This window comes from Triplophysa rosa, linkage group LG22 (genome assembly GCF_024868665.1).
Source record: "Triplophysa rosa linkage group LG22, Trosa_1v2, whole genome shotgun sequence".
Taxonomy (NCBI): Eukaryota; Metazoa; Chordata; class Actinopteri; order Cypriniformes; family Nemacheilidae; genus Triplophysa; species Triplophysa rosa.
Genome location: NC_079911.1, coordinates 7,351,094 through 7,377,396, shown reverse-complemented (window position 1 = coordinate 7,377,396; position 26,303 = coordinate 7,351,094). Strand labels below are relative to the sequence as shown.

General features: G+C 37.6%; 5 protein-coding genes across 6 annotated transcripts; 2 read left to right on the top strand and 3 right to left on the bottom strand.

Annotated features, from left to right (window-relative positions):
• Positions 1-154: 154 nt before the first annotated feature.
• pcyox1 (prenylcysteine oxidase 1) lies at positions 155-6,108 on the bottom strand. The gene is made up of 7 exons (XM_057320317.1): positions 6,005-6,108; positions 5,234-5,378; positions 4,547-4,753; positions 4,268-4,442; positions 3,985-4,196; positions 3,697-3,849; positions 155-2,589 (listed from the first exon to the last, which is right to left on the bottom strand). Exons 2-7 carry the CDS (start codon positions 5,343-5,345, stop codon positions 1,919-1,921), a joined length of 1,530 nt encoding a protein of 509 aa, XP_057176300.1. The 5' UTR covers positions 5,346-5,378; positions 6,005-6,108; the 3' UTR covers positions 155-1,918.
• Positions 6,109-6,272: 164 nt separating this feature from the next.
• Positions 6,273-7,560, top strand: fam136a (family with sequence similarity 136 member A). Its single transcript, XM_057320323.1, has 3 exons — positions 6,273-6,381; positions 6,814-6,954; positions 7,027-7,560. The coding sequence occupies exons 1-3, from the start codon at positions 6,295-6,297 to the stop codon at positions 7,213-7,215; spliced, it is 417 nt and encodes a 138-aa protein (XP_057176306.1). The 5' UTR covers positions 6,273-6,294; the 3' UTR covers positions 7,216-7,560.
• Positions 7,561-7,673: 113 nt separating this feature from the next.
• On the bottom strand, positions 7,674-13,833 carry gmcl1 (germ cell-less, spermatogenesis associated). The gene is made up of 15 exons (XM_057320318.1): positions 13,198-13,833; positions 12,651-12,838; positions 12,413-12,536; positions 12,199-12,295; positions 12,022-12,119; positions 11,788-11,900; positions 11,630-11,695; positions 11,453-11,537; positions 11,166-11,256; positions 10,957-11,097; positions 10,622-10,691; positions 10,435-10,510; positions 9,173-9,318; positions 8,609-8,696; positions 7,674-8,524 (listed from the first exon to the last, which is right to left on the bottom strand). The coding sequence occupies exons 2-15, from the start codon at positions 12,824-12,826 to the stop codon at positions 8,384-8,386; spliced, it is 1,512 nt and encodes a 503-aa protein (XP_057176301.1). The 5' UTR covers positions 12,827-12,838; positions 13,198-13,833; the 3' UTR covers positions 7,674-8,383.
• A 111-nt stretch (positions 13,834-13,944) lies between these two features.
• Positions 13,945-22,131, top strand: ggcx (gamma-glutamyl carboxylase). 2 transcript variants are annotated; one of them, XR_008961688.1, is made up of 16 exons: positions 13,945-14,172; positions 14,572-14,778; positions 14,874-15,032; positions 15,116-15,281; positions 15,530-15,608; positions 15,730-15,836; positions 15,928-16,091; positions 16,272-16,582; positions 18,610-18,741; positions 18,835-18,986; positions 19,090-19,259; positions 19,359-19,489; positions 19,582-19,729; positions 20,404-20,608; positions 20,717-20,934; positions 21,109-22,131. XR_008961688.1 is itself a non-coding variant. In XM_057320316.1 (15 exons), the coding sequence occupies exons 1-15, from the start codon at positions 14,142-14,144 to the stop codon at positions 20,874-20,876; spliced, it is 2,322 nt and encodes a 773-aa protein (XP_057176299.1). In that variant the 5' UTR covers positions 13,945-14,141; the 3' UTR covers positions 20,877-22,131. The 2 variants fall into 2 exon arrangements, 1 of the variants encoding a protein (XP_057176299.1); XM_057320316.1 differs by having other exon boundaries at positions 20,717-22,131.
• Positions 22,132-22,302: 171 nt separating this feature from the next.
• snx24 (sorting nexin 24) lies at positions 22,303-26,131 on the bottom strand. Its single transcript, XM_057320321.1, has 7 exons — positions 25,766-26,131; positions 25,369-25,452; positions 24,784-24,888; positions 24,583-24,677; positions 24,434-24,463; positions 24,079-24,143; positions 22,303-23,607 (listed from the first exon to the last, which is right to left on the bottom strand). The coding sequence occupies exons 1-7, from the start codon at positions 25,832-25,834 to the stop codon at positions 23,537-23,539; spliced, it is 519 nt and encodes a 172-aa protein (XP_057176304.1). The 5' UTR covers positions 25,835-26,131; the 3' UTR covers positions 22,303-23,536.
• Positions 26,132-26,303: the final 172 nt, after the last annotated feature.

Sequence of the window (26,303 nt, the reverse complement as noted above, 5' to 3'; positions counted from 1 at the left end):
CCATCATTATATAAACAAATCAGGTAAATTCGATTTTTTTCCTAACACCACGAGAAGCCCTTAACTTGTAAATGTACATTTTAAAAGTGAATTAAATTGCGCTTTGAAGTATTACAGTTATGTTAGCAAATCCATCAGGAAAATAGCTTTATAGTAACGGAAAATAATGTTTATTGACATTGATATTTATTTATCAGTTGCACTTTTAAAAGTTCAATATCACATTTAAATAATAAAGACAGTGTATACACTCATGTGGAACGTTACCAGAAAATCAAACCAAGTCAAACACTTTGGATAAGTACAGTACAATCACACTGTATTATAACATTGAGATTCAAGGTGCTTTAAAACACATTTCGCAAACAAGATATTATTTGAACCGCCAACACGACCAAACTCCTACGAATATAAAATCCATCCATTTGTTATTTAAAAACTGTTAACATTCTTGTTCAAATTTAAAACGTGAAGGTAAAAAAATAAGTGCAATTTGCATGGACAATAGAAGATTGTCCATCAGTAGTAGTATGTCTTTTCCTGTCATTCAAGCTCCTTCATAATTTACAAACGGTGTTGAGGGCTCTTTAAGGCAACAAAAAATAATAAAATATTAAATGTAAATTCGAAAGAAATTGTAAACATTGTGTGTAAACATACTCATCACATCTGTTGTCTTGTTTCATAGGTGTAAATTAAAGCTGGTCACAGCTAATCACAGTACCAAACTTTTAATGACACTCATAGAATTATTATATGGCCGAATATACTAACAGAACTTCTGTGATGGTAATGATAACTATCATGCTTGCTTCTTTATTGGCTTTTGTCTTGTACGATACACACAGAAGGATATAAGGTAAAACATTTTTTGGTAACACTTCACAATAAGGTTGTATTTGTTAACAATTAGTTGATGCATTAGCTAACATGAACTAACAGTGAACATACTTCTAAAACATTTATTAACATTAGTTCATATTCATTTCAGCATTTATTAATATTTTTTTTAAATCAAACGCTGTAACGTTTTTTATTAGTTAATGCACCATGAACGAACATGAATAACTGATTATTAAAGGCTGAAAAAACTAAATTGTTAAAATGCTAGCTAATGCGTTTACTTTTAACCAATAACCTTATTGTTAAGTGTTAGCAAATCTTTTTACTTAAAGGAATATTTTACCCTCTCATAATTGACCTTCTGCCATCCCATATGTACTACAGTATATTACTTCTTTTCTTCAATTGAACACACAAATATAGTGTTATATTATAATACTGTCATGTTATCTTTATGTGGTACTCAAAATAATGCCGCTCCAAAAAGCACATACATTATAAATCCAAATGACTCCAGTTGGTTATTAAATAATCAGTTTATCAAGTGAAATGGTATGTTTGTGAGAGAAAAAGATTCATATTTTCAGCTTATTTAGCAAAACTAAAACCAAAACAAACACAACTGAGCACTGATGGAGAAACATCAATCTTGAAATATAATTTGAACTTGCGAGTCTTGTGACTGCGTTGGAAGACAGGAAGTCGAACACATCTGAGACGTCATGCGGGCGAGTAAATCATGAGAGAATTTTCATTTTCCTTTGACAGACTTTCACCTGTGAAAGCCTATGGTGACTTTAACCATAAGTGACTTTTAACTTTTAAACACTCAAGTCATAAATCAAAAGTCAAAAATTATTCCAACCATGAGCTTTTCCTTGTCGGATCATGGAGTAAATTAACAAATTACAAAAAAAGGCCTTTTAGTGACAGTAAAAACTCATCAGTATCTGTATAAATTAGTACAAAAATGCTGACAAATCCACGAGCTTATAGCCCTCCCCATTATACAACACAAATCTGCCTCACATAAATCTCCTTTTTGCTATAAATCATTTCACATTTACTACATGCTTCAAAGTTCACTTCTAAGCTTGATGTGCAAATCCTCTTGGTCGATTTTGTCCGTCTGCTGATACCAGCGGTGATGAGCGAGCAGGGCCAGATTCCGGGCGGAGACGGCGCTCATCTCCATGGTGCTGGCCGCCCGCTCCACAGCGTTGAGATAGTACAGGTGGTTGTGTAGGATGAACGGAGGGGTTCCGCGCTGCGGCGGGGTGTAGGAGGGGTACGCGAGCCAGCGCTTCTCCACCACAGAGTCCCAGGAGAGGAACACTTTCTTCAGTTCCTCCTGAGACACTGAAACGGAGGAGAAAATCTTCCAGACTTTTTTCTGGCTGGCCGGAGGGCGGGAGTAGCCCTTGGGAATCTGAACCGGGTCTATAGAGTGCAAGCTCTGGATGACGGAGGCTTTGTTATCCGTTGTGAAAATATCAGAAACGACGAAGTCTTCGGGCTTGTACGTGACGCCCAGACAGGACACGTTGAGCACGCCATGGACCAGCGTGGTCACCATTATGTGGAACTGGCCGGGGAAATGGGACGGAATGGGCGGGGAAAAGCCGGAGAAGTTGATGTCGGATAAGCCCTGGTGGAGGGGGGTCGCAACTATAACTATGGCGTACGTGGACTGGGCGGCACCAGATTCGCTGACGTAATTCACTTCGTAAAAGTTTGCAGATGAACCTTAAAGGCAACAATAAGAAGCATGAATACAATTGTGACGACATGTATTTAACAAGTTCAACCGGACAATTCCATGCAAATGTCAACCTAAAGATGAAAAAAATCACGTTTTTATTATACTGCTTAAATTCCTACGTGAAGTCTCTCATTTTTGTGTGTGTGTGTTTTTAAAGTATAGTTTTCCATAGTTAGGCAAGTTAATTGTCACATCCGTAACAGAATTGTCACATCCATAACGGTCCATATTCCTCATAAATGGGCACATGAAAATGAAAATAATTCTGTGGTGTATAGAGAGTCATCTCTTCTCCATTTGTTGGGTATTATTGCTTTTGGTTTGTGCATTTTAATTCATAGAAATCCTGCAAAGTATGTTGTCTCTCATATCGTGCATCTTTTTTCTCACATCCATAACCTATTCATTTTTCCCTCTTTTAAAATAGAAAACGAGTGTATAGACTGATATTTTTCTGCTGTCTGAATTCTATTATCAGGGTTTAGTACAATATAAAAAGATGGTTTAATATACAGACTTTTTTCACGTTTACGGGTTTCTCAGCAGCAGAAGTCGTCAAAGTTGGGTAAACTTCTATAGCGGTGAATGGGAGACTACCACAAATATGTTTTTTTGCGTTCTCATTTGCTCAAATAGCAAAAGAAAAACTCAACGACAGTGTTTTTACTACTTTCAACAAAATGAAAAAAACAGAGAGAGTCTGATAACGGCAGTCAAAAGAGAGCATGATGTCAAATTTACAGTGACTTCCATAGAAGCTGTATAAGAAACACCCTCGCATTAGCGTTAACTGTTTTTTTGTAATTCGATGCAATGGTAATATAATACAAAGTATAGTGTTATAAACGTACATTCTGTACATTTAAAAAATAAATAAATAAATAAAAACTTTTGGAGGATTTACGATTGACCGTTGAACGCGTCATCACAGGCTTGTGAAAAAGGTTATAAACACATTTTCTGAGAGTTCATATTTCATGTTTTAACTAAAAATGTCACATCCATAACTCTTGAATTGCCCAAACACATAAAGAGCTAGAACTCAAAAGCACATCCTTACTTTTACAATACTGTTTATTAAATGACTATACCGGATTTGGATGGTCTCGTCTTCATAGAAATGGATGTCACCCGTGCTTGTACTGGTTCAGCTTTGCTGTGGTACAGAAGCCCGGAACAAACCTTTTTGTTTCCTCCGTCCACTGCCCACAACCCTGGGTCCATTGATGATATCGCTACGGCTCCTGCGAGAGATGTACACCATATTTACAAAATACTTGGGATACGTGTCATAAAATATTTTTATATTATATATAATATCATATCATATAATAATATTTGTTATGAATACAGCAATGTCCTTCATAATGAAGTCATACCAACAAATCCATGGAGTCGGACAGTCTGGCCGTAGTTAAATCGCGTGATGGGCATTACGATATCATTGAGAAAGACCTGCGAGAATCCTTCAGCCAGCATGGTCTCCTCCAATGTCCGATTGACCAGAGCGACGTAATCTTCTCCACCCATAGCGTGCAAAAGTTTCTCCATACTAGAGAAGGAGTAGCCAAACTGCTGGTACTGATATATCCTACAGAGAACAACGAAATGGGCTTAGATGAGCTGTAAGTCATTACTGTAAAATAAAAAAACATCACTGACCTCATAAACTTCTCCAGAACGCCCTCCATCCACATAGGCATCCGAATGAAGTTCAATCCATATCTCCACACCATGCGTATGAAATTCACTATGTACCAGTCACTTTCTTCATAGATCAGTTCCTTTCCGTCGAATATTGCCAGTTTGGAAGGCATATCAGGTTGTGGAGACAGTCCTAGTGAATGGATAAGAACAGTCAAAAGCTCTTCAAGATTCAATCAGAGGAATCCAGTTGAGCATTTCGAAGAAAAGCTTAAAAGAAGGGAACTGAATGCTAACCGAGTCTGTCCACAAAGTGCTTCATGTGCAGGTTGAGCGGGTGAATAATGCTTCCTCCAGACTCGTAATCGTGTCCTCCGATGTTCTCAGTGGCTAGACGACCTCCTACGGTGTCCGACTCAAACACTTCGATCTTTACCGATGGACCAAATTCTTGTCTCAGGAAATACGCAGCCGCCGAGCCTCCAATACCTCCCCCAATTATTGCTGTAGGACAAAAAGACATTTTGTAAAAAAATATGCACTAGGGTTTTTTGGCCAATACAGATTTTTTGTTGGCTGATTCCGATACTGTTACTCTAACTTTTTTACTTTTTTCATTGAAATAGATAGTTTTGATAGTGTTTTAAATAAGCAAATAAAAAAACATGCATTGAGGAAAAGAAAATTCATATTCACCCTCATGGCATGTCAAAACTGTACTAGTTTCTTTCTTTTGCACAACACAAAAGAAGATATTTTGAAGAACACTTGTAACCAAACAACATTGTCCCCCATTGACTTTCATTTTGTGTAAAAACAAATTACTGAGACATTTCACAAAATATCTTCTTTTGTGTTCCACTGACAGAAAGAGTTACACATTTTGCAACACAAGGTGAATAAATAATGAAATAATTTTGTTGTTGAATTTATCCAACTGAATCAATCTTTTTTATCTTTGACTTAATGCAAACTTTGACGTACCAATTTTCTTCGGTGGATCTTTCTCATCTGCTGCAGTGGCCAGACCCCTGAGTCCAACATGACAAAGGCCAAGAAATAAAAGAGTTTTCCAAGACAGGACTCTCAAAGCCATACTGGGAATTTAGTATTTCACAAACACTGACACCTGTTTGAAAAAAGTAAATTAAGAAAATAATAGTTATGAACGTGTCTCAAATATATGAGCAACATACAGTATTTGTTAAGCCGTGCCCATCTTAATACCCATTATTCATAACTTGCCGTCTCAAATAGGAATTGAACTTTGTAAGAAGTGGGCTGTCGTTTGTCATCACTAATGTTAACTCGTGATACATCTATAATATGCATGTGAAATCACGTGATTTACATAATTTAGCTTAATCTCTAAAATGCATTACAAAAATATTACAGTATATTAAATACCATTTTTTTACTAAAGGGCGCGCCCTTGAGTTCAGTTACACCTGCCATGCGCAAGCATGTTCAAGTCATTACATCAATATATATTCAAATCAGTTTCGCTGTTGTTCGAAGGCAAGCACGAATAAATCAAATTCACAGTTTCGACCATTTTTTATTTTGCATTGTTATAAACTGTTACCGTTAAAAACCTAAATCATATCAGCGCGAATAGTAATTATAACGCAAAGTATGGCAAAGGTCGACGCTATACTAACTTTACTAACACATTAATAAAACTTTTTTTTGTCATGCACGTCGTGCTTAAATTGTGCAGCTGTCAAATGTTTAGCTAAAATGAAAAAAAAATACCTCGTTAAAGGTAGAAGTAAACACTCTGATCAGACCCTATTGCATGTAAACAAACACTCGATCCAGCAGCCGCAGATTCGTCCCAGCAACATAAAACCGGAAACGGGATGCACGCAAGAGCGGAAGTAGCGTGCTGGAGTGACAGTAGGAGGTGACCTTACTGTTAAAAATCAAACAGTTCTGTTTTTATTCAACCTGTGATTATTAAGATTTTAGTAATGATTTTGTAGAGTGGCCGGTTGATATAAAAAGCTGTATCAGTGATAAAAGCAGTTAATCTGCGATCAGAAATGGCAGAGTTACAGCAGACTCGAGTGCAGAAAGCAGTGGAGGATATGGTTCAGAGTCTGGAAAGAGATCATATCCGTAAAATGCAGGTAATCTTTATTTTCCTCATAAAACTTAAAAAATGACCACATTTTGAGGTGCAAGTGTGTTTTACAGGGGCATCGTTGCAGTTCATTGACCATTGACCCAGGTTCTATCTTTATATTATTATAATGTAGCTTGCATCATATTATTGATGTTATTAAACATAACTTTGTGTACTATGTTTATTGTTAAACCAAAAAAAGCAATAATTAAAAATGCATCTGCTAAATTAATACATGTGAATGTATAAAGTTTCAGTGTCACACTGCAGGACATTGTTTAAAATGTCTTGAGTATTTGTGAATATAAGTGTGGCAATAATACTTTCTTTGCATCAGAGTTCTTCTTTCCATCTATTAATTACAATTATTAACCACAATTTGTTTTAATATGTGAAAAATGTCATTCATGTCAATCATTTCTCTATATATTATTAGGGACGCATGTTTCGCTGCAGTGCTGAATGCTGCGAGAATCCAGGTTACTCTATGAATCAGGTGCATCAGTGTATAGACAGCTGTCATACACCATTGGCTAAAGCTCAAGGACTGGTCACTAGTGAGCTTGAACAATTTCAGGTAACTTTTTTTACCGGGTCAATCTGTAATATTTTCATATGTAACACACTAACGAGTTATTTTTGCCTACAGGATCGCCTCACAAGGTGTACAATGCACTGTAATGACAAGGCCAAGGACCTGTTCGACTCGGGAGCAAAGGAGCCTGCTGTGCGGGCGCTGATGGACAAATGTGTCGGCAGCTGCGTGGATGACCACCTGAACCTGCTGCCCAGCATGACCCACAAACTGAAGGAAAGCTTGAACTCTATACCTCAGTGAAGAAGCCGACGCTGTATTCCGTTATGGCGGTGCAAGGCTATACAAAATGGTTGAAATGAACTCATGTCTTTACTGAATGAAAGAGCTTGACCTTGAGAAGGTTACTTAAGGCTTTCACCTCAGTTTGAGTGAATGGCGTGCGTTTGTTTCTCTCTTGATGTTGTTTGTGGTTTTTGTACAGACAATAAAGAATGTGGTCCAAAGTAAGCTTGCCATTTGTTAAAGTTATTAACATATGTTTATTATGCTGCGTTGTGGAATACTTAATTCTGATTGGTCAATTGCAGCATCCTGCATTATAATGCAATTCTTCTATTCTATTTGTCTTAATTAATTTGCTCTTGGTCATTGCTTCAATAAAGCTTTATAGATTTATTTATTAAAATAGTAAATGCTCACAATATGTTTTGACATTATTACAATTTAAATATTTAATAAATATATATTTTATGTTGAACTAGTTCTGTCCTTTTTAACAGCTAAACAATGTAACTGACCATTATCCCAATTAATTACAATTATTCCTTACGTTACAGTCATCTGACTGTACATCCTTTATATATGTCAAAGACAATGTACATGTCAGTGTTGTTTTATTGAACTTGAACAGACTTCTAACCGATGCTGCTTTGGTCCAAAAGGTTTTACATTTAGCCAAAAACACCTCACTGTGTATAAATAACCGTACTGTTACACTGGACATCTGTAGAGGTCACATAAAGTGCCCTGCTGGTCAAAATCAACATTGATGTTTGTACATCGGCATACATTGACATGACAATAACATATACAGTATGAAGTTAGCACCAAAACTATTTTAAACAGTACAAAATTCATATGATGGTACTTTTTGATAAAAAAAATGGGAATGCCTGAAAAATCAACAACCAGCCTAAATACAAGAAAAATGACAAATGAAAACTTTGTACATATAAAATAACTTCCGGCAAAATACAAACCATGAAATGGGCAGAAAGAAACTGACACAACAAAGAGCACCTGTGATAAGATTTGGCTCTTTGATATTGAAATACAGCAAATTATTTAAAAGGCACCTGACTATTTACAAATGAATGAAAGAAATATAAAAAATATACATGAGAAAGAAGTGAACCAAAAATAAAACCTAAAACAGTAGACTGGACTGCTGGGGTGATGTCAGGTGAGGTCACGACACACTGCGCGAGCTGCTTTGTGGCTCTGATGTTTCACCTCTCCTCTCATTGGCTGGAGATGTGTAGAGGAAGTTACAGCACACATACAGAGGAAAGGACAAGAGCCGACTGTCCAGATTCATCACCACGTACTCCTGAGATTATAAAACAAGAAGCAAGGTCAAAACTTTATGCAGTTCTAAGGTAAATTATTTTACTCTGACCTCATGATAAGATACCTGGTCCTTTTCAAGCGTAACAAGCTGGTAGCCAGTTGAGCGGCTGCAAACTACTTTTCCACTGTTGTCAAATGATGCAAGACGCAATCTGAAATGAAGTAAAACATGTTTGAAGCTACTTTGTTCCTTCTGTATTTAAATTGAATATAATTATAATTGAACATTAAAGGTGTATATATAATATACTAAATAGAAAATAGTTTTACATTTAATATAAAAAAATGGAAATAATAAACATTAAATGAAATATTACATCAGTTTTCAATGACACGTGTTTTGATAATAATTGAATTACTTTGTTATCTAGAAATTAAGCAGGTAATTTGTATTTGACATAGAAAAAATAACTGTGTTCAGCTCAGGGCTCTCACTAAATCCTTGGTGTTTCGAGTCTGACGTCATCACGCAACCATGTTTTCTGGCAAGTTTAACAATCATAGGTAGTTTAGATGGTTAGAGTTAGGTTAGGGTAAAGGTTTTGTAAGACTCGAAACACCAAGGATTTAGTCAAAACCAACAAGCCACGCCCACGGATCTGACTCCTAACACCAAGGTTCAGCTCACCTGTATGCAAGATGTCGACGTGGTTGTAAGCTGACAGCGCCCCCACATGGCTGACTGAGTGTGTTTCTTTTAAATATAATGAAGCGGTTAGTGTAGGTCACCAGCAGGTCAAAACCATAATTAAACCCGGTCCATCGCCAACAGTACTGTAGGAGAGAACAAAAATAACCATACTCCACGAAAAACCAAAAAAACGCCATACTCTAACCACTGAGCCGCAGGAAAGCTTGAGTTGTGGCCAAAGGTGATGTCCAACTTTAAAGGACCCAGCCTTTGCTGTTTTAGAGGCTTTGATTATGTTTTCTGGGTGTTTAACAATGGATGTTCATGTTTCTAATTTCAAAAAACGCTTTATATTTCAAGTCTATTGTTCACCGCTGTCCCTCTTCTAACAAAATGACTGGATTTCTTCCAGTCTATATAAAGTCCCTCCTTCCGAAATGCTCTGATTGGTAAAGCTGACCAGGTCTGTCGTGTGACCAGCTTAGAGTATGTGTGTGAAGATGTCCCACCCATACCATATCAGCGAGTTCCGCTCCTCAAGCTGTTGTGATTGGTCGGTCCCCCTCTCAGTGCACGTGTATTCATAAGCTTTGGCTTTTAACAATAAACAGTAACAATGGCGTCAACTTCACTTTATCAGTTAAAAACATGCGGATCGATCGAAGTGTAACGGAGGTCTGCTAGTGCATGTGCAAACGTCAGTCTTTGTTAGAAATCGCAATTTTTTTTTCATTCACTTTTAGATAGAATGCATATTTTGTTCCGACACTTTAATTTTTGAAATTTTACATGTCTAATACATGCATGGGAAACTTGTAACACACCAAACACACAGAAAAACACGTATTCGCGCCATATGACCCCGTTAAATAGTTGTAAAACCAAAGTTCAGCTTTGAATTTAGGCAGCATTGCCAACACACGAACAAAGCTTACTGAGCCAAGGCCTAAGAGAACAACTATAAAACAATACAACACCAGAGGACCAACAAATATTAAAATTGTTATTTCATGTGCGCTTTCGTGTTTCTATGCATTTTTTGTAAATTAGAATAAAACTCATATGCCCTAACAAGCTGTAGCCTTTTTTTTTATTAAAAAAAACACCTTCAATGTTTGGCGTTTTGCCTATTTTGTCCCATACACTTCACATTCTAATATTTTAGTCTAACCTGAGGGGGCATTAAAAGCAAATATTGCACAAATATGCCCCACCAGACATCACTTTCGGCCATTACTGTATTTTAGAGTCAAACTCACGTCTCCATCTTTGATCAGTTTTCGGCCGCAGCGCATGCTGTTCAGCTCAAACTCTTCTTTGTTGGCTTCTTGGGGCCTATAACAATTGCATATTTATATTATTAAAAAAACTGTTCCTGTCCATTTCAGTACAAACTTGCATATGCTGATGTTAAGCTGTACAGGTGTGATGACATGGTTGCCTTACCCATTATCATTATCATGTTCTGTTCTCAGCATGGCAAACCATTGCTGTTTGTACACATTGTTCAGCCACTCTGAAGAAAAGAGAAGCACAACAAACCCAATATAGTGCGAGTTTCAGACCAACCCACCACAGACAAGTACAAAGTTGTATGTTTGATTAACAAAGTTATCTTAACACAGTTATATATTCCCTTTTCTTCTCAAATCCGTCTGACGCAAGTTTGCCCACACCTTCACATTAAAAACATTTAAAAACACAGCCCCTTCCTGTCTTTTGCTGAGCAACTTTTGGCTAGAAAAAGCTGTAACAAGAACAGCTCCGTTTAAGGGTCATACCAGGAGGCACGATGTTATCCCGTTCCAGCATGCGGGCTGAGGCAAGGTCATTGATGATGTACTGCAGACGGATGTGTCTGAAAACAGGGACGAATGTCATCCCGTCATCTGTGTTCAAGAATGGCTCGTCGTCTCCAGACTCTGTTAATCAGAATGAGAGTTAGGGTACGGATTTGTTTATGTGTTTTTTACGTGTATGCAAGACTTACCACTTCTCCTTTTACAAAGCCAGGCATCTGCATCAAGCAGAAGCTGTTTAATAGGGCCGTCCCAAGATGGGTTAAGTTGTAAGAACATCCACTACAGGAGAGAAATAAGATACAGCTCTGCTGCTCTCCATCTTTGTTCCAAAATCTAATATTGTTTGTAGATCAGATATGCTCAAATTTATAAACATTTATAAATGACATTTGTCTCTGCTCTTTGATGTACGAAAAGTGCTAGGCACAGGAACCCGCTAGGTTTTGGAAAAGAGCTACCGTATGATGTCACTCACCTTCTTCAGTGCAGTGTAGACGTCCATCTCCACTTGCATTACAAACAGATCAGAGGACTGAATGAGTTGTTCCATAATTTCCACCCTAGAACCAACATATAGAACCACTGAATTTACACATATCAACACTAAACCTTTGAATGAGGTCAGATATAGATGCACATTACGAGATCGTACCCGAGCTCCTTCATGAGGTCCACATTCTGATGAGTCATGAGGTTATTGAGGAGCCACTCTAAACACCTGTAACTCACAGAGAGCGTGAATGTAACGATCATTATAACATATACATATTTATATATGAAGTTAGAGAGTTATAAAACAAAACAACTAACTTCTTCATGACGGAGTCCAAGCCATACATGGTGGCCGAGTTATAATAGCTGCACACAGTTTTGACGTTCACATTCTCCTTCATGGTTTCTCCGCACTGCTGAATCAGTCCATCCTGGCAAATACAACAAAAGAGAAAACTACGTCATTTAGGATTGCAGAAACTTATATACAAATTCTGTTTTGCTTCATTACCAAAATCAAGTTCAATGTAACATTACACATACAGTACTTACAAGTTGAAGCATACAAGCAGCAGCGAGAATATTAACAACCCGGCTCGGTTTGATCAAAACGTCATCCCGGTAAAGTGACCCAAAAACCACTTGCAAGGCTACAGAGAAAGCAAAGAATATGAATGAATGTTTTGGATATTGGATTCTGACAATATGAACATCTTATTTTCAAAGTACCCTCCGTGTCAATATTCTGATCCGGAATCTCCAGCTCGATAACCATCATGTTGGATTCTTTCCAGGACCCACTGAACATGCTGGAGAAATATCCAGACTGTACAACGACAAGGGAATAAACAGTGTATATTAAAATAAAGACACACCAGTCAAAATAAATGTTTTCAATCTGAGTTATGTTATTTATACAATAACACTGAACAGGTGGACCAACCTGACACAGGTAAATCTTGTGTAGTTTCCACTCCTGCCCAAGGGCACAGATTTTGATGTCGCTGTTTTCTCCATTCAGGAAAAGCGTCTGGTAGATGTACTTGGAGGTACTTTTCAATTTCTTCCTGTTTAAGTCCCAAAAAGAGTAAGGATAAAGACCACACTTTTGTCTGGAAGATGATAGAACGTTCACACATCTAACTATTGCTGTTATCCATGATACATCCAGGTGTTCTCACCTGCGTGGTGTGTCCAGCTGACTGTCCTCTTCTTCCGGCTCGCTGTCACACTCACAGCGCGAGCTGCGTTTTCTCTTCCTGCACTCGCACCGGTGTCTGTTTCCCGCGCACTGCCTCTCCGCAGTGTCCTCTGGGCCCCGCGGGGTCGACTGGAACCGGCTCCCAAATGAACCCATTATATATTCAACCTGAACCACCACATAATTACAGCATGAGTCGTAGTCAACACTCAAAAACAGCATGCTATGGTAACTATAGGTTACACACATAACTTACTTTAGATGTAGTTAACTTAGCTAGTAGTATAATATTAATACACACGAATCGCTTCCTGACTATCATTCATTTTAATGGTTTGGTACAGAATACAGAGACACTACAGTAAGGTTGTGCTTTGAAATGACCGGATTGTATTGTATTCTCGCCGATTTGGTGTCAGTATTAACGTTATCCTTCCTCTTTTTTTGTTAAACATAATTCTTCGTTCTACCAGTAATGTTAGCTGCAGATTAAAATGGTTTGCATGGGTAACGTTAGATATTCTCACCTCTTGTAACTGCTCAAAACACGCTCCTTCCCTTCAAAACACTGGGGACGCCCAAAATCTGCTCATAAACAGCTGCACAGAGGCATCGTTAGGCTTGGAGAAATTATATATTAGGCGTTGATAACGACATTTACTGATGAAGGTTTAATTAATCAAACAGCAAAGCCGATTGATCAATAACAAACACAAGCTACGCGACGCGTCTCCTCCACGTCACGTTTCTGTGACGCTAAGCAGGTGCTACTGCCACCTAGCGTCATGGAGTTGTGATATGATGTCGCTCTTCCTTAATTTCTTTCTCCTTTTTGTTTTTTGTTTGTTTTGTTATTCTTGTTTTTTCAACCTTTTATTTCTCATTTATTTTATAATGTATTGAATCTGTACTCTTGCTTGAAATGAAACATTGAGAATATTTCTTAATAATTTCCTATTTTTCATTTTAGGAAACGTTAGCAAGAAGGCTAGTAAAACGATAACATATTACACGTTTTTCTTTAAAACAGCGTGCTTAATATTTTACCCATATTTTATTATATGCATAGGGCACGAAAATGAAAACCTTACAGTAGGAATAATCCTGGGTTTCAATTTGTTGCACGTTATTTTTATCCAGACTAACATAAGCACTAAACCTACAAATCAAATCACCCACTCACTTACACAACTTACATATGTCCACTAGAGGCGCTGCTCGTTTACAGTTCGCCTTGAAAGGGCGGGGCTTGTGGGACGGAACCAACCAATCAGCGTCTAGATGTCGATCAAGTCCCCTACTTTTTTGCGTCGTAACACCCATTCAGGGCACTGTGCGTCTGTTTGACACGTACCCCAGTCTGATGACCGTTTAAATAACCCCATGTATCGTAGCTATAGTTTTTAGGTCGGTTTTAAACTGACAGATCTTTCAAAACATTAAGTGCAGGCTGCTTTCATAAGCTGGAAACATGGAGCCAAGAGCGAGTGACGCGGTGGCAGGTAAACACTGTACTAGTAAAAGATATTTTTTGCATGGATAGATTTCTACCAAATAACAGATGTAGTGTAGAGAATTACCTGTAGTGTGCGTCTAAACGTTTGCTTAAATTCATAAAGTACAATAGAGTGAAAATGTAAATATTGTATTTGGTAATATTGTATATTTAGTTAACGTTAGTTGATTTGAGACTGAATAGCCATTTTTGTTATGGCCGAATAGCTTTTAGCTCTGGGATATATTTGATAAGAAATATGCATTAGTAGGCTTTTGGGATGTTGACAAATCTAAGCACGTTGTCTGATCTAGGGAGGTTATCTATTGCGCAACCTTTTCAAGTACCTCTCCATAATAACTCACTGCTGATACAACTGAGCTTCTTTTACTTTCTTACTTTCCAGGTGGCCCATATGTTGAACCATCCAATAGGAAGAAAAAGACCAACAAAGACACCCAACAGTCCACCCCCACCCCATCCGAGCAGACCAGCACCATGAAGCGTCTCTTTGGTTTTGAGAAGGAAGATCTCACCTCATGGCATCGACTGGTGTGTCTTCTGAATCGGCCCACTGACCCGGCCTCGCTGGGCATATTCCGTTTCTTATTTGGTACGTTTTATAATCTCTATTATACATCACATACAAAAACATGTCACGTCAACTCCTCTGATTTCAACACTCTCCACTGTATCTTATTATCTTAGGTATGGTAATGGCGCTGGACATCACACAGGAACGAGGCCTCAGTCACCTGGACTACAAGTATTTAGACGGGGCACCCGTTTGCCGCTTCCCTCTTTTTAACTTCCTGCAGCCCTTGCCCATGGACTGGATGTACTTTGTTTATTTTGTGATGTTCCTTGGTCAGTGCTAATCTGTATAGTGAGCACATATTGTTTTTGCGTTTATCGCTGTAAAACTGATTGTCTACATTTTTGTTTCGCAGGCGCTGTTGGTATCATGCTTGGCCTTTTTTATCGCCTTGCGTGTCTGATGTTTATATCCACTTATTGGTACGTGTTTTTCCTGGACAAAACGGCCTGGAACAATCACTCTTACCTATACGGGCTCATTAGCTTCCAGCTGACGATCATGGATGCCAACAGATACTGGTAAGACACCTGCTAGGTATAGTTTATCCAAAGATAAAAATACTGTCTTCATTTATTCACTCTCATGTGGTTCAAAAAGTGTACATAACTCTTTATTTTGCAGAACACAAAAGAAGACATTTCGAGTAATGTCTCGGTGGTTTTGCGTCCATATACAATGGAAGTCAATGGGGGCCAAAGTTGTTTGGTTGCCGACATTCTTCAAAAGTGTTTTTTTGTATGTTTGTTATTATTTTCTTTACATTCAGGTCCTTAGATGGACTCCGAAACCCCAGGAAGAGGAACGCTCATGTACCGCTGTGGAACTACACTGTACTCAGAACTCAGGTGATTTATCTCCATTTTCCTGGGAACATCTGTACTGGGTTGTAGATCATAATCTAGCAGATACAGTATAATGTCACTGTGTTTTATATGAGAAATACTAAGTGTAAGTTGCCTTTTATAGATTTTCATAGTGTACTTCATTGCTGGGGTCAAGAAACTGGATGCTGATTGGGTGGAGGGGTACTCCATGAAATACCTGGCACACCATTGGTTATTTGACCCCTTTAAGTATGAAACATCTCTTTCGGCAGGACACGTTTTTGACATAGCTAAAATGAAATAGTCTGTAGTTTAAATGCTTTTTTTTACTGTGTTGCAGAGTGATTTTGCCTGTGGAATTGGTCAATCTGATGGTTGTCCATGGTGGAGGTCTGATCTTAGACCTGACAGCCGGGTATCTGCTTTTTTTTGACGCCACACGTCCTGTCGCCTTTTTCTTTGTGAGCTATTTCCACTGCATGAACTCCCAGCTTTTTAGCATAGGTAAAAAGATTTGAGTTTAAGGGATTGTTCGTCTGAAAATGAAATGATGCCATCATTAACATTACGTGTACATTTCGTCTAAATCTAAAGATCTTGATGCCTCGTTGTCACTGTATGCTTTTGTTGTATTTCTAGATTAAACTGAACTTGAAATGATTCATCTTTGTGTTTTCTCCACAGGAATGTTTTCCTACACTATGTTGTCCACAAGCCCTCTCTTCTGCTATCCTGATTGGCCCAGGCGCTTTTTTGGCCGTTTCCCAGAATTCTTGCAGCCTGTACTGCCCCTCATCTCTCCTCCACCGGGTCCCAGCTCCTCGTGTGTGTACCTCAATCCACCCAGCGACTCTGGCAGACAAGACGGGCGAGATGAGAGCCAAACTGTCTCCAAACCCTCCACACCGGGCTGGAAACACAAGCTTGGAGCGATCTTCACTTTGGTTTACATCGCAGAGCAGCTCTTCCTGCCGTACTCGCATTTCATCACACAGGTGATTTTAAACGGCAGTCAAAGGACTGTTCAGGGTTCAGTGGGAGTTATTTTAGTCTTGTCATGGTTACAGCTGGCCACTTTGGAATGTGGAGGTACACCTGGTCAGGCAATAAACATGAAAATACATGTAGTTCTTTAGAGTATAGCCATGAGATTTAGTGTGACGGAAGCATTTTCTAATGTTGTTTGTGCAAAGAAAAGCTAATCTTTCAGATTCATTCTCATGACACCAGTAAACCCTGGAAATGTCGCATGATAACAAGAAAGGGAGTCACTTTTGGTTAAATCACACGGAAGTTCTTCGTCCATCGTAGTATTGGTTATTTATAACCAGGAAATGAAAAGTAGAATAGAACCAACTAGAAAAAAACCACACATTGTTTACTGTAAAACATTTCATTTAATTAATAAAACTTAGTTACAATGCGCAGTTTATGAATAATACAGTAATAATATAGTTTATGAATCTATACAACACACAATACTGGGTTGATGATTACTATTGTGTGATGATTTTTTAAAACAAAATGTAAAAAACTAAAAATGTAAATAACTTCTTCTGCTTAACACAAATAAATATATTTTGAAGAATGTTTGTGAGCAAACAGTTCTGGGGCACTATTGAATTACATAGTAGAGAAGAAAACTACTGTTTTACTACCCGGAACTGTTTTGCTTTCCACATGATCAAAATATCTTCATTTTATACAGTGTTGGAACAACTTGAGGGTGAGTAAATAAGAATTTTAATTTTAGGGTGAACTTTAAAGGCGGGGTGTCCCATTTTCGAATTACGCTTGTTTAGACAAAGTCGGGCCGAGTACCAAAACAACCTTGTAGCCAATCAGCAGTAAGGTGCACAGTGCACAGGACGGACATTAGTCGAGCTGACGAAAGCGAAAGATGGTGGTAGGGGTGTGTCTGTTTTGGTGATTTGAACAACAACAACGGCTAAGAGAAATCGGACACCCCGCCTTTAATAGTACATAATTAGATTAGCTTGAAAAGGCTAAGAAAAATAACACGTTGAATAAGAAAAGGGAACTAAACATTTACTCAGACTACACAAGACTAAATAAAGTTCCAGTAATCGCAATTATTTTGCGCGGAACTCTTGTTTGTAGTAACATTACGCTGCCAGTATTGATGTATTGAACCAAGAACATTCCTTTCAAAGTGAGCTTGTATGTCTTTTCTCTTTACGTTCCCTTTCTGATATATCGTTGATGTCTAGTTTGATCCAGAACGTTGACTTGTTTCACAATCAGTGTAAACACAGCTATCGAACAACAGCACATACCTTTGGAAGAGGAATACCAGGGGTGGAGAATGAGTCATGCTAAATATGTGTAGCCAGTCACGTCTGGTGTACTAGTTTTATTTCAAATTGGCACACGTATCACTTTTACTGTTGATGTTATTTGGGTTTAGGGGTTTGTTTAGAGTAAACTTTATTGCATTACTTTTTTTAAAGATCGTTGGCAACATTGGCCCCCATTGACTTCCATTGTATGCACCATACAACCATTGAGACGTTGTTCAGAACATCTTGTTTTGTTTCATATATAGAATTATTTTTTGAGGGATAGTTCATCCAAACATGAAAAATATGTCATCATTTAATTTCAAACCAGTATACATTTCTTTGTTCCAATGAACACAAAGATATTTGGTATGTTAGCAATTTTCAGTTCTGGGACATCATCCACTACCATAGTAGGACATTATTTTTTATTTTTTTTGTTCTGTTGAACACATAATGAGATATTTTGAAGAATTTAGGAAAACAAAGAGTTCACGGGCACCTTTGACTACCATTTAATTCTTCCTACCATTGTAGTCAATGAAGTCCCAGAACTGAAAATTACTAACATTCCAAATATCTTTCTTTGTGTTCATCGGAACAAAGTAATTTATACAGTTATGAAATTACATGAGCGTGAGTAAATGATGACAGAATTTTCCTATTTGGGTGAACTATCCCTTTAAGACTTCATTTGACTTGCATTTGTCTTTGGATTACAGGGCTATAATAACTGGACCAATGGACTGTACGGTTACTCGTGGGACATGATGGTTCACGCACGTTCACATCAGCATGTCAAGATCACCTACAGAGACAGTGTCACAGGGGAGGTCGGATACCTAAACCCTGGAGTGAGTCGCTCACAATTTCACTTGAGATTCAGAAATTGATTGTAACATTCACAGATGCAGAAATGTGAGTAATCGGGTGTCAATCTGGTGCAGGTGTTTACTCAGAGCCGGAGATGGAAAGACCACGGAGACATGTTGAAGCAATACGCTACCTGCCTTAGCCAAAATCTGCCCCGTTTTAACATCTCAGATCCGGAGATATACTTTGACATTTGGGTGTCTATAAATGACCGCTTCCAACAAAGGTCAGCAATGTACACATATTCGAATACATCACATCATTTTGTCAAATTAAAGTATGATTTATGATTCACATTCCTAAATAGATCAAATTCTTCTGTCCTGTAGGATATTCGACCCACGTATTGATATAGTGAAAGCTGATTGGTCGCCGTTCCGTCCCAATCCATGGCTCATGCCGCTGCACGTGGATCTTTCACCGTGGAGGGCTAAATTTGAAGAGATAGAGGGATCTTTGGACAATCAGACTGAGGTGGTCTTCATCGCTGACTTCCCAGGTATGCCTTTATGATGTCGACTTTGACAGGAACGCAGAAACGAAGTGCATTTTTTATTTAAATGCACCGACGCTTGTTATGTCTCTTATATCTCCTCAGGCCTTTATCTTGAAAATTTTGTGAGTGAAGATCTGGGGAACACCAGCGTTCAGGTTCTTCAAGGTCTGGTGAACGTTGAGATAGTGGACGAGAAGAGGAACTACAGTTTACAACCAGGAGAAAAGATGCAGGTACGATTCTCGCCGTTTCGTTTAATATTTTAAATCATAAATATACTTTTTCATGTTTTTATTTGTATGCATATTTTTTGTTATGTATTAAGCTTCCAGCTGGTGCATATCACAAGGTGTACACTGTATCTGATAAGCCGTCGTGTTACATGTACATCTATGTAAATACTACTGAGGCGGAGCTGCAGAAAAACTTTACAAAACTCCTTGAACTTCAGGAGAAAGTGCGAAATGGAACAGGTATGCCAGATTTCAACGGTGTTAAAAAGCTTTGAATTGTTACAAATTCATTCACATTCAAAGAAAAAACAGATTTGTTTATTGTGATTATAAATTAGGGATGTAACAATATCAAAATCTCACTGTATGATAATACTTCGATATAACGTCCACGATACGGTGTTTGTTGCAATGTTTAAAATGGCAAATGATGACTTGGAAATGTGCCATAAGCATTCTCGTTTCTTTATCCTCTACTCATAACTGTTGCTTAGAGGTATGAGTTATAGTATGAGATGGGTCAAATGACCTAAAAATCCATTTTATAAAATGATACAATTGCACCAGATGGACCTTGCCAAAGGTAACATCTATTATTATCTAACATTCTCTATGTTGAAGGCCCGGAAGACCTATCGTTTCATACAGTCATGTGACCACGATAATATTGAGACAATGTTGCTTTTGCGACAACACCACATCGATAATATTCTTACATCCCTATTATAAATACATTTCATTTCGATGTACAAGGTGCCACCAATGCACCTGACAATTTTAAACCAACAAACCAAAATTTAACAATGCTTGCAACATAAACAGACCTTTTGTTTTGTTAATACACTTTTCTAAGTTCAAACCATTTTTCAGTGCATTTACACTGAACAGGCAAACGTTTGTCTTGTTATTTGTAGAGACTGAACCTTTACCGGCAGAGCTGCAGCCGCTCATCACCGGTCTCGATGACTACGACACGAACGACACCGTGATCGACCCCATAGTCCGAATCTTCTTGAAACGCCAGAAGCGAATGGAGACCGTAAAGAAACGCAGAGAAGCCTCTGTGGTCGAGAGGTTTCAGAGATTTGCTTCAAAGAAATATTACACGATTAGACGAGGGTATGTCGAATTGCTCTGTATTGTTTCTGTACTTATATCAACAACTTTATTATTTTGTGTCAGTCATTTTCAATGTGTGGTCTGCGATGTACACTGTTTGATTTTCAGGTTCCTCATGACAGCCATTGCTTTGCGTAACCTGGCAGTGGGTTTGCCACCCCTGGAGCAGCTGCAGAGGGAAGTGGATTACGCCAACCTGAAGGAACCAGAGGCAGAGGCCAATCAGGACGAGCGTCTCAAAGATGAGGTTGGACACGGAGAGCTGTGAAAGTGACTGCAGAGAGCATGTCACCTGTATTACAACACATGAGCAAATGCTTTAGTAGGTCAGTATTTTGGAGAATTCCATAAATGTCTATGAATAAGGTCATTTGTTTACAGTTTGATCTCATTCGTTTTTTGTTTTTGGAAAAATCATTTGAAATATCAATGTCTTTCATTTTAAGGGCTAGTTCACCCTAAAATTTAAATCATGTCATAATTGACTCTCTCTCTTACAGTATGTGTGTCATTTCCATACAATGAAAGTGAATGGGGACGGGAGCTGTTTTGCTTCAAATCACTACAACTTTACTATATTTCAGCCTTACAGTGTCAGTCCCCATTCAGTAAAACAGCTTGAACTTTCATAAAAATCTTTTATTTTGTGTTTTAAAGAGGACGTCATACAGGTTTGGATTTACATGAGAAAGATCAAATTATTACAGCATTTAATGTTTTGGGTGATCCGTTCCTTTAAATATGCTTTTACTGGGTTACTGAAATTTAAGTGTGAACACTAAGGTTTTCTCAAATGTTTTTGTCATTTTAAAAATATGTTCTGAAAACAGAAATATTAGTACAATGCTACAACTTGCTGTTAAACATTTTAGTATTAAATGCCAAATTAAAGGTTTTAATTCACCTTTTGTGCTTAAAGGGGTAGTTTACCCAAAAAATGAAAGTTTTGTCATCATTTATTCACCCTCTTGTCATTTCAGCCTGTATGACTTTTATCTTCTGCAGAACACAAAAGAAGGTATTTTGAATAATGTTGGTAACCGAAGAGCAACGCTACCCAGTACTATTGTACAGACACAAAACCAATAGACGTGAATGGGTTCCGTCGCTGTTTGGTTTCACAACATTCTTCCAAATATCTTCTTTTGTGTTCTGCGGAAGAAAGTCATAACAGGTTTGAAATGGCTAGAGGGTTAGTAAATGATGACAAAACTTTCATATTTGGGTGAACTATCATATTAAGGTACCTTGCCGTGTACTGTCTCGTTCGATTTGTTACATGATTTTAACTGCTAATGTAAATTAAACAAGTGGAAAATCATGGCTGTAGACAAATCTTGACTGTAAAATGTGCCAGGTATACAGTATGGACAGCTACAGAATGGTCTTTTAATGCATAAGTTTCATTATGCTAAATGCCGAGTGGCCTGAAATGTTTCATGTATTGTGAAAACATCTCAGTTTTATATGCAAATTGATTGTGTGAGGATTAAAGGGCGTTTGTCAGTTTTTGAATAAACAATGCAAAATATATTATGAAAAAAGAGCAATTCATTTAATGAATGAATGTGTGATGTTTTATTGCTGTCATTTTTAAAAACAATGTTCAGTTAAACTCTTTTTTTCAACAATGTTAAAGTGCATTGACAACAATAAAAAGTGTCAAGAGTTACACGCACATCACATGGCACATTTTTCATACGCACAATTAAGACGTCTTAATAAAAACAAACACTTAACAATCTAAAGTGCTTGAAATGGTATCCGTATGTAAAAAAAAATCATGTGTCAGTTTCACTCTCAGTGTTATAGCAGATGGGGTTTGCTGTAAATCATATTACCTCTCGTCACATTATCCTCACCACTATTGCTTTCAACAGTAGTGTAAAAGCTTTTAAAAGCTAGTGTTTAAATGCTCTCATCTTACACAAAGTTGTTTCCTAAAATTATCATGTTACTCCAAGACTAAACTGCATTTTAATAATAATCTACCAATAATCTTTTCCTTGGTCCAATATAGAAGCAAGCTTGGTAACTACTATTACTCTTTCACAGTTTTGGGAAATAACATGGTAAATAGAGACACATACATTGACTTAGACATACATTTGGTTTACACAATTGTTCCCTTTTTGTTCACCATAAGCGAGGCTGGTAATCATTAATTTTCACATCAGAAACTCGTAAAATGTACAAAAACAAATGATTCCATTGGAAAACGAAATGGTTCAATGCTCTTCTAGCAATTTAGCTGATTCTGAACAGATCTGATCAAATTCATCTCAGTCGGTGGATGAGATGTCATGCAAACTTGGTTCAAATCACAGCATGTTTTGTTCTGTCTTACAGAAGATGTGCAAATGTTTGCTGAGGTACTTCACAGTTGATATTTGAGATTAAACGAGACCTTGATTTGACCGTTTACAGAAATAATAGACCTTAAAGTGATAGTTCAGCCAAAAATGAAAATTCTATCATCATTTATTCATCCTTCAGCCATTTCAAACCCGAGTGAGTTTTCTTTCTTCTGCAGATCACAAAAGAAGATATTTTGAAGCATGCTGGTAACCAAACAACACTTAACCTCATTGACTTCCGATGTATAGAAACATGTCTCAAAATATCTTCTTTTGTGATCCACACATGAAAGAGTCGTATACAGGTTATGACTGACATGAGGGTGAATAAATGATGACAGAATTGCTATTTTTGGTGAACTATCCCTTTGACCCCTGTGTATACAGCCCACGAATAACAGTAACACTAAATACTGTGCAAAAATCTATGGAGTGTTTATACCAAAATAAAATGTTAAGGCTGTAATGAACGAATCCTTTAAACTGGCGCTGGGTTATTTAGTGTCGGTAATACGAATCCCTTCTTATCTGTGAAACGTGAGGTGATGTTTTCCACAGCACTCGCTCAGATCTACCTCGGCTGGAAGTCCGGATAGAATATTCCACGTATCACGCCTTCAATTACCATATTTGAAAACGTATCTGCAAACAAATGACAAGTAAACAATTGCTATTTTTGCATTTTAACATTGCTTTTATAAAAAATTATAATAATAATAACCTGTGAATCAGTGACTGAGTGAGTGAGTCAACCAAGCTGGTTAAACTAGAAAGTAAGTTTGACCGATTCTGTCTGCCATACGATTTATTAAGAATTCCAACTTTTTCACCAGATTATGTTGTGCTGTACATTTGACTATTTTGTGAAGTCAACTTTTTTTTACATTAATCATCCTACATTATTTAAAGAACATATTAAATATTTAATTGAAATATTAAAATTAAACTTTGTTGCTCCTAGTGTCAGATTATGAGACTTTAGCCTTAATTTCACAGACAGGGTCGCATTTACTCTCAATACCTGCAGCACTCAGTCTTTTCTCATTGCATAAAAATTCACAAGCAAAGCAACCTACAGTAAACAAATTTATAGATTTTATAAACGAGTTTTACCATTGGTGGCAGGCAGCAGATATGGATCCCGCTGGAAGAGCAGCGCCGGCTGGTGTGTCAGTTTACTGCAGGTTTTGGAGCAGAAAGGTCAGTATGAGAACACAATGACTCATACAGTTCTCTGTTTTTGATGACAGCTCCATAACACAAAGCTGACTGCGATATTTATCACATGTATGGTGTCATTTCCCAGAGGCACTTCAATAACGTCTCAAAAGCAAAGTTATTATGGAAGACTAAACTGATCAGTATGTTTCTCTGAGGACATTTGTGCCGAAACGGAAACCTGTCAATGTTCATTTTGAATGTTTTTGTGCGCTTCTTTCAGGTGAAAGTACTTTAAAAACTCACAAACCTTGATTCCTCTGATTCAGTTTCGAATGACCTAAACAATAAAAAAGACCACAACTTTAACACAATGCACATTTTTAATGATCTTTTTCAGATTACTACATGGAAAAACTCCTTTTAAGGCCAGACAAATTATACCCTATAAAGCCTTACCCACAACTCTCTGTTTTTGGAAGTGACGGGAAATGCCGGATATTGAGGAAATCCAAGAATATCTTTGGAAGAACCTCATTTTCCATGATTATAGTCTATAGCACAAACAGGGGAAAACGAATGGTTATTCCAGAGGTTTGGAGAGGGAACGTTTCCTATTGTTCAGAATACACCATCAGTATATGAATGTTTGGACAGTACCTGAAGATAAAGTTCTAATCCATGTCTTCTCTGCTCGAGAACCTTGGGAACCCAGTTCCTCACATGCTTTGAAGGGATTTCAGGAGGTTTAATCATCTTTTTAAGCTACAAAGAGTGATAATCAGGAAAAAAACACGTTACACACCAGCCTGAAGGTGTCTCTGAAGTTTAACTGTTGCTCTGTTTCTTGAGGTGGAATCAATTGTAAAAGCTCTTTTCATGAAAGTTTCTGGACACAGTAAATTGCTGGTACTAATCTTATTTCTTATGATCACATTAATAATGCCTAGTCTATGTCAATTGCGTAAACAATATATTCCAAGCTACAAAAAAGTGCTAATTCTTGTATATTGGTTACAGGAACTCGGAACGTTTATTTAAGCATTTTTAAGCACATGCTGTTGCTTACATAACCAGAATTACTCAATGAAAAAGGAACAACAAACGTATGTTTAACCCAACGAAGCTCTATAATAACGTTTCATTTAGACTCGTAGCATTGCATTTCTATCTAGTTTATTATCATTATAATTATTTAAAATGTTAAATGCGGTACTGAAAAGATTTAGTTTAGTTCAAACTCACCATTTTATGTAAGGCATGAAATTCACTGTATCGTTTCTCTACAGTGTGCTGTCTACCACACATGAGCACCTCGATCTTAAAAACCTGAAGAAAAAAGGCCACTTTACATTTTAGTATTTTATTGTGAATTGTCATTTAATAAAAGCATTTCAGTCAGATCGACATTAAAAAATATTTAACATCACAGACAGCTCAGGTAAATTCCCTTTAAATGCAGCCTCAAATCCTCCCTAGCAAGTCTACTTTTTAGGGAATCACGAGTTTGAAACACTCTTTGCCCTAGACAGATCACGTTCAGTTACTCTATGTTAAAACTCGACATTGATCGACATACAAAGAGTTAAATGTTTATTATCATGAGATAATAGGTGAGATTTAACACAAACACAGAACTCACCGTGTAGCCCTTCTCCACATTACTGCCCTCCGATCGAAAAGACGGGATTGACACCTCTACTGAATGCATAATCTAACACGATGGATCTGTGGCACGGCGAGTCAAATAACTGGAATCGATGTCCGGTTGGTCGTTAAATGTAAGTCTAGTGGTTGTCAAGTTCACTAGGCGTCTGGTATGAGAAAAATTGAAAATATTCCGTGCGCTTCTTCTCCAGCGCGTGCGGGAGGTTTAGCGGTTAGTCTGGAGATGTAATACTGCCACCTATCGACATAACAACAAATATGCACTGCAGCACAAACAAGTTAGGAGCTCTGTTATTTTCAAAAAAGTAAAAACACAGTTACTATACACCTGTTGAAGTTAGGACTAATCAGTCTTACTTTTCAGATTTCAATTAGACAAATCTACCCTTTTATGTAACTGATTTACAGAAGTTATGACGTTTAAGTCATAATAAACAACTAACTTGTAAGACTAGTCTAAGCATTTTATGCAACAGGCACCTGGTTTCATATGATGTAGAAATTCAACTTTC

Excerpts from the sequence above, each read along its gene's own strand:
- fam136a (XM_057320323.1), top strand. The coding sequence starts at position 6,295 with ATGGCAGAGTTACAGCAGACTCGAGTGCAGAAAGCAGTGGAGGATATG. Across the intron at positions 6,382-6,813 it reads ATCATATCCGTAAAATGCAG|GGACGCATGTTTCGCTGCAG; the intron begins GTAATCTTTATT and ends ATATATTATTAG. Across the intron at positions 6,955-7,026 it reads GTGAGCTTGAACAATTTCAG|GATCGCCTCACAAGGTGTAC; the intron begins GTAACTTTTTTT and ends TTTTGCCTACAG.
- gmcl1 (XM_057320318.1), bottom strand. The coding sequence starts at position 12,826 with ATGGGTTCATTTGGGAGCCGGTTCCAGTCGACCCCGCGGGGCCCAGAG. Across the intron at positions 8,697-9,172 it reads CGTCGACATCTTGCATACAG|ATTGCGTCTTGCATCATTTG; the intron begins GTGAGCTGAACC and ends ACTTCATTTCAG. Across the intron at positions 8,525-8,608 it reads TTACGCTTGAAAAGGACCAG|GAGTACGTGGTGATGAATCT; the intron begins GTATCTTATCAT and ends TTATAATCTCAG.
- ggcx (XM_057320316.1), top strand. The coding sequence starts at position 14,142 with ATGGAGCCAAGAGCGAGTGACGCGGTGGCAG. Across the intron at positions 18,742-18,834 it reads TCGGATACCTAAACCCTGGA|GTGTTTACTCAGAGCCGGAG; the intron begins GTGAGTCGCTCA and ends AATCTGGTGCAG. Across the intron at positions 19,730-20,403 it reads GAAAGTGCGAAATGGAACAG|AGACTGAACCTTTACCGGCA; the intron begins GTATGCCAGATT and ends TGTTATTTGTAG.
- pcyox1 (XM_057320317.1), bottom strand. The coding sequence starts at position 5,345 with ATGGCTTTGAGAGTCCTGTCTTGGAAAACTCTTTTATTTCTTGGCCTT. Across the intron at positions 4,754-5,233 it reads AGATCCACCGAAGAAAATTG|CAATAATTGGGGGAGGTATT; the intron begins GTACGTCAAAGT and ends TTTGTCCTACAG. Across the intron at positions 2,590-3,696 it reads GACGAGACCATCCAAATCCG|GTTCATCTGCAAACTTTTAC; the intron begins GTATAGTCATTT and ends GTTGCCTTTAAG.
- snx24 (XM_057320321.1), bottom strand. The coding sequence starts at position 25,834 with ATGCATTCAGTAGAGGTGTCAATCCCGTCTTTTCGATCGGAGGGCAGT. Across the intron at positions 24,889-25,368 it reads TTCATGCCTTACATAAAATG|CTTAAAAAGATGATTAAACC; the intron begins GTGAGTTTGAAC and ends CACTCTTTGTAG. Across the intron at positions 24,464-24,582 it reads CCAAAAACAGAGAGTTGTGG|GTCATTCGAAACTGAATCAG; the intron begins GTAAGGCTTTAT and ends TTTATTGTTTAG.